The sequence below is a fragment of the Solanum dulcamara genome, chromosome 7 (assembly GCF_947179165.1).
Source record: "Solanum dulcamara chromosome 7, daSolDulc1.2, whole genome shotgun sequence".
NCBI classification, from domain to species: Eukaryota; Viridiplantae; Streptophyta; class Magnoliopsida; order Solanales; family Solanaceae; genus Solanum; species Solanum dulcamara.
Genome location: NC_077243.1, coordinates 67,408,753 through 67,415,819, shown reverse-complemented (window position 1 = coordinate 67,415,819; position 7,067 = coordinate 67,408,753). Strand labels below are relative to the sequence as shown.

At 31.4% G+C, this 7,067-nt stretch overlaps 1 protein-coding gene across 1 annotated transcript; it reads right to left on the bottom strand.

Moving 5' to 3' along the window:
• Positions 1 to 2,400: 2,400 nt before the first annotated feature.
• LOC129895955 (protein trichome birefringence-like 19) lies at positions 2,401 to 6,626 on the bottom strand. Its single transcript, XM_055971747.1, has 2 exons — positions 6,189 to 6,626; positions 2,401 to 3,189 (listed from the first exon to the last, which is right to left on the bottom strand). The coding sequence occupies exons 1-2, from the start codon at positions 6,624 to 6,626 to the stop codon at positions 2,422 to 2,424; spliced, it is 1,206 nt and encodes a 401-aa protein (XP_055827722.1). The 3' UTR covers positions 2,401 to 2,421.
• Positions 6,627 to 7,067: the final 441 nt, after the last annotated feature.

The following is a 7,067-nucleotide window of genomic DNA, read 5'->3' as shown; positions in this document are numbered from 1 at the left end:
AATCGTGCTTGTTCATCCTAATTGTTTAACTTGAGTTAGTTATTTCCTAAGCAATCTTATCTATGTAGATTCGACATCCGACTCCTAAAAAGATTCACTATATTACTTGTATGACTACATATATTTTTGTATACGTTCGAGGTTCAAACATGATTAAGCTTGTCTTTTTTATCTTACACTTTCATTTTCTCAATGCTTTAAAACATATTAGCCTGCACTTTGTTTTGCACACTCCTTTAAATGGTAATACTGCTTATGAAAAATTATGGCGTATGCCTTTCATGGGAAAAGTGCACAAATGGCCTTTTGAAATCATGCACCACTGGATACGTTGTACCTTCGAGCTTCGATGGGGAAAGTGCAAAAATGGCCTCTTGAAAAGTCAAAGATAATAAAATATTTATGAGTGTGTTTGGTACGAAGGAAAATATTTTTCAGAAAATATTTTCCAATTTTCACATTTTTGGTTGGTTTAAATATTTTGAAAAATATTTTTCAAATCAACTTATTTTCCTCAAATTCAAGGAAAATGACTTTCTTTAAAAAACTAAGGAAATTGTTTTCCAAAACTCTTCTCCAACATCAAATTACTATGTTTTTTTTCTTACCCCACCCCTATAAATTTTCCAAAACTCTCGTCTAACCTCAAATTACTATGTTTTCTTCTTACCCCACCCCTATCACGATCCCACTCTCCCCCCAAAAATAAATTTTAAAATTTCTTTTTTATGAAAAAATTAAAAATTTATTTTTGAAAAATATTTCACATTTAAATTTTTTTTATCCGATCCCTAGCCCGACCACCCTATCCCCACAAAAAAATTTAAAATTATTTTTAAAAAAATATTTAAAAATTTAAAAAATTCATTTTTTTTACCCCACCCGCCCCTCCCCTACCATCCCCCCAACCTCACAAGTTCTCCTCCCCCCACTCCACAAAAAAATTTAATAAATTATTTTTGAAAAATATTTTAAATTTTGAAAGTTTCAATTTTTTACCTCATCCCTATCCCGACCCCTTATCCCCCCACCCACCCCACGACACACACACAAAAAAAATATTTTTGAAAATTTCATTTTTTTATCCCACCTCTTATCATTCCCCCCACCTGACACCCCACCAGCCCCCTCTAGACACAAAAATATTTAAAATTTTATTTTTGAAAAATATTTCAAATTTAAAATTTTTATTTTTTCACCGCAACCCTAACCCCGACCCCCTTGCCAGCCCCCACCCCTCACCCCACTAGCCTCCCCCACCCACCCACACACAAAAAAAATTTAAAAAATTATTTTTCAAAAATATTTCAAGTTTTAAAATTTTTATTTTTAACCCCACACCTAACCCCTACCCCCCCCCCCCCCCGCAAGCCCCCCAACCCGCCCCACTAACAAAAAAAGTTGAAAAATTAATTTTATAAAACATTAAATTATTTGAAAGTTAGGTTTGAAGTCGGGTGTGGTCGGATTTTGATTCGAAAATCGGGATCGAGTCTAAATTTGGAAGTCAAATATTGGATTGAAAGTCTAGTTGGGTCCCACATCATATGTCGGGGTCGGATCCCGAGTCAAGTACTAGGATTGATTTTCATGTCAGAAACTATTTTCCTAAAAATTACTCCATCCGTTTCAAAAAGAATGACTAGCTTTGACTTGGCACAAAGTTTAAGAAAATAAAGAAGACTTTTTGATCTATTGGTCTTAAATTAAAGTTATGTCAAATGTACAAAAATATCTTTTAATCTTGTGGCATGAAACATGCCATGTGGAAAGGTGTTACCAAAAAAAAGAAAGGGGTCATTCTTTTTGAAACAGACTAAAAAGGAAAGGAGGTCATTCTTTTTTAAACGGGGGGAGTATTTTCTACTCTCTAGTAAAAAATAAAAGATATTTTTTTAAAAAAAATATTTTCATTCACTAACCAAACAATAGAAAATATTTTTCGAAAAATATTTCACTCACCAACCAAACATGAGAAACTAAGTTAGAAACTAACTTGTTTTCCAAGAAAATATTTTCCTACGTACCAAACACACCCTAAATTTTAGATATTTTGAAATTAAATTTTAGACGTGCATGAGACATGATGAAGTTTCAAAATTCAGTCATTTGGGTCTCAATTTAGAATTGATCAAGCCTACCTTCACTCCTTCAGACCTTAGGATCAAGATTACTTTTTTAGTACGTAGTCTTGATAACTTAAATCCTATATAAAAAAAATAATCATCAAACATCAAGTCAATCTTAATAATATAACACATTCTTAGGTTAATTTAGAACTTTACCTATTATAACACAAGTTATAAGTTTATTTTTATTATAGTAAAGTAATTGAAATGTATGTGAATAACTCCGAAGTACAAATAACTTAATGATCAAATTTCTTATGCCAGAGCCACATCATCAACATATTATCTCAAATTAAAATACATCTTGCTCTATCTTCAACATATGAAACAAGATATCATTCCAAGAATCAATAGGACCAGGCAAACACCAATGCACGCAATCATTATACAACACAACATTCTCATTTGGCCAATGCCCATATCTACTTGGATGACCATCTGGTCTCAACAACATGGCTTGTGTTATATCCATCAATCTAAACCTTTTCTTACCTTCTTTCTCTGCTTCCCTAAATTCTTCCAATTGAGAATTGTAAAATTCCAAATCTAAACCATCCAAAGTTTTTTCATTACTTGTAAATGGAATTTTCCTCAAACAATTCCCACCTGTATTCCATTCTCCACCTTCAAAATGTGAAGGTGCAAATGTCCTAACAAAAGCTGTACCCTTAAAATTGTCTAAACTATTGATGGCTTTTAAAGCTGTCTTAAATACCCTTTTGTACCCATAATAATTTGGGAGTTGAGTAATATTTTTTAGTCCACAATGCCAACAACCAACTAGTTGATTTTTCTCATAGTAGTTACTCAATCTACTAAACCAATGGCCAGAGTTAAGGATGACATAGTTGAAATCATTGATTTGGCTTGTCCATTTTTTGTCAACTTCATCAAGATAAATGTTGAAGACTCCATCATGCCTTGGACCATCAGAATCTACTTCATCCATTTTGACTAAGAATGGTGACCAATATGTTGCAAGGGTAAAGTTGTATGTTATGTATTTCCACTTTTTGAAATTGAAATCAGGAGTGGGAGAGATATCCATTGGATGTTCTACCTGTAAAAAGGGAAAAACATGGAAGAAATTAAACAAAGGAAATTAGTTGCTTATTACTCTCCACATGTTTGATGGGACAATATGTAAAAAGGGGATAAACACTACTAAAAAATGTTATTTTCACCCCTATTGTCCATGACAAATGTTAGTGGTTCTCCAAGTATATTTTGATTGTATTGATAAGAAAAAGAAAAAAAAATTAGTAAATGAAAAATTAGAAAGCTTCTCATTATTTCAGTGAAAATTTATTTTTTATCATGCATTTTTTCAGTGAGCTGATTCGATAGAAAATGAGTGGAAAAATCATATTTTATATATAATATAAATTTCCCAAGGATTCACATTGGAAAACACCTTTGTGTTCGATTAGTGAAAAGAAAATTTGTATCAACGGTAGTTCCAAGTTTGTCGTCTTAAGCATTCTTGACATTTTATGAGTATAAGAGCATGATAAATGAGAAATCAAATTAAAAAGTTTTTAAATATAAAAATGTATCTGTAATCATTTACAATTTATTAAATATAAATTTGTAGAATGGTTCAATTTATATTAAATTCAAGATATATTAGTCCAAATAAATATTTTGGATTAATAAAATTGGGTCAATTATTTAAGCTCAATAAATGTGGATTTAATTAAAAAAACTAAATCCATTAATTTGGGCTATAAAGATGACTCCACTTTGTTAAGCTCAATATCATCTCATCCTAGAGGCCCATTTTTATGTCACATATCAAAGTTATGTGGCAATCCAAGTCAAATTAAATAAGCCACTAGAATTATGCCATGTGCCAAAGTTAGGTGGCAATCCAAGTCAAATTAAATAAGCCACTAGAATTATGCCATGTGCCAAAGTTAGGTGGCAATCCAAGTCAAATTAAATAAGCCACTAAAATCATGCCACGTGTCAAAGTTAGGTGGCAATCCAGGTCAAATTAAATAAACCACTAAAATCATGTCACATGTCAAAGTTATGTGGCAATCTAAGTCAAATTAAATGAGCCACTAGAATAATGCCACGTGTCTTTGTGACATGTTCTGACCAATAAAATTAAAACTCTTCAACAAAGAAATCTGATTGGTCAGTTCAAACCAACCAATCAAATCACACCCTCATACCACTCCCTACAACTATAAATAGGGGTCCTCATTATTCTGAAAGGTTTTTTTTTTGGAAGAACAAGAAGCAAGAAGAGAGCTCGTGGATCAAAGGCCGCAAATTCTCTACAAAGCTACAAAGTTCAAGCAATCAAATTCAAGCTCAAGTTCAAGATCAAGAACGAAGACAAATATCAAAAAGTTTGAGATCAAGTTACTTGTTCATATTTATCGTTCGTCATAACCATACAAGTGTTCGTGACGAATAATTCAAATCCAAATTCGAAGACGTAGATTCAAGATCAAGCTATTCAAGCCCTTGACTCTAAATCAAATTCAAATTCAAGTTCAACGTGTTTCATGTTATTTGAAGAATCAGAGGATTATTATAGAGATTGTAACCGCATTACATTTTGAAATCAAATATTACACTTTGTTACTCCAATTTTCCGGTCTTGATTATTTATTTTTCTCGGCTCAAAAATTTATTGTTTACAGTATCATCTTTGAAATCCTTTAGTTGTTCAAATCAAAATCAGTCTCTCTCTCTCCCTCTCTCTCTCAATAATAACAATAACGTCATGTGAGAACCCACGTTGTGAATCTTGGATTCTTCAAGGAAAAAGTTGTCGTCATTTGAGGATATAATTTAATATGAAAAAACTTTAGATCTACCAAATATGAAGGAAAAAAAAACTGATTAAGCTTCAATATGATATACTTCGCAATGTTGTACGTACCTTTCTTTTTATTTTACAAAATAAGAATATGATAAATGAAATAGGAAACTTCTTAAAAAGATAGTGACTTTGTTTCACTAAGCTTTAAAATTAACCACTTTGAGAACGCCAATGGTCATTGGTGTGTTCGGTACGGTGGAAAATATTTTATAATTTTTTTTCATATTTGGTGTGTTTTTTGAAAAAACAAGTTTTTCAAAAAAGAGGAAAATGACTTTCTCAGTTGAAATAGGAAAAAACAAGCTTCATGAGTAAATATTTTATATTGATTGTGTCCACCTCATCTTTATTCCACCCCGTAGCCCAACTCCGCCACCACAAAAACCTACTCCCACCTCCCATAATATTTATTTCTCAATTATATATATATATAGAGAGAGAAAGAAAGAGAAAAAAAGAAAGAGAGAGATACTTTTTGTTTATATATTGAACACAAACAAAAAAAATCCACTTATTTTCATGCAAAATACTTATTTCTTGGTAGAAAACATTTTCCTTCCTACTAACACACCCTATGTCATTGTGAATTTCGTTTTAACAATTTTTGAGGAAAAAAATATTAGCAATTTAAACTTGAACCTTATTGGTTCCTATCATAGATCTTCACCTAATTAAACTTTAACCTTAATGGTAAACCAAACCTTCCTCTCCATGCACCTAACCTCTGCCCTGTTATCTAGGGAAAAAGAAAATCCTATGCATTACACTACAAGTCATTTTCATCCAACAAAGAAAGGATCGGAAGGGGTAATTTTATAAAGGGTGTATCGTTATAATCTTCTGCATTACACTATTGATATAATAAATTATATACCACCCCTTCATAGTATATTTGTATAAACTAAAATATTTATGATAATCATCATTAATCAGGCACATAGTAAATTTTAAATATGTATATCCAAAAGAAAACAATTATATTTAAATGGTGACCATTAGTTATGATCATAACTTCAAGGGGAAAGGCTATTGGTGTTTGCCTTTTTTCCTTTCATACTTTTTCTATTTTCTACGTACTTTTGTTTATTACACCTAAATGAAATCTAAACATCAAAAATCAATATACACATATTATAACAGCACCTCACGATAACAACCATAATATTTTCAAACAAACGTTATCACTATAACGAGGCTTGCAGTAAAAGAGTATATGGCACCTGGGACAAGAGACATATTAAGGATTGCATATGGTTTCTTCCAACTGAATCTCCAACAAATGCCAATGATTTGTTCCTCATCATATCCAAGAATTGAAATGGGTTGAAGATGGGCAACTCACATCCCTTGGGCTTCCATCTCCATTTCAAGAACTCCGTATCGGGCCTCCCATATTTCATACAATTTTGGTGATCGTGGATCTCGATACATGTGTTGTTCGTGTAATAAGGAGCATCTGGATTTGGAATCCACTCTCCTCTAAAAATATTACAGTATTTCTTATGGACTTGATAATGGACGTTTAATATATTTGTGACATACGAAGGGTGGTAATTAAGAGGAATAATTAGGAGAATGATTAATGTTAAAGCTAGAAGTATGAGTATTCTTGAGATTTTTTGAGTTGTAATGAAGTTTTTCCATAACAGAAGCTCCATGGAGGATTGACAAAGCAGATCTAGTTTGGGGGATAGCAAAAAAATGTAACTTTAAAAATATCACTTTTGGCATTTCTATTGTATGCATGGAATCTTGTTAATTTGGATGATTGTTACCCATTTTATTTTATTGTATTTTTATTATTAGTTTAAATATTCTCAGGCGATGAAAAGTTTTATTTTATATTTTGTGTAACGATTGATTTTGTGTGATCGTGTTGTTACCTAAATATTTTCTTCTTATTTTGTTTTTACTTATTATTTAATAATCATATTTTATTCTTTATCCTACCTTTTTATATTTTTACCCCGTACCTATTTTTCTTGTAGATTTATCATTCAAAACTATTGATATATGATATTATGTAACGACGAGGAACAATACAATCTACTCAAATATTATATTCATTAAAACAACACAATACGATGTATTATGAAAGT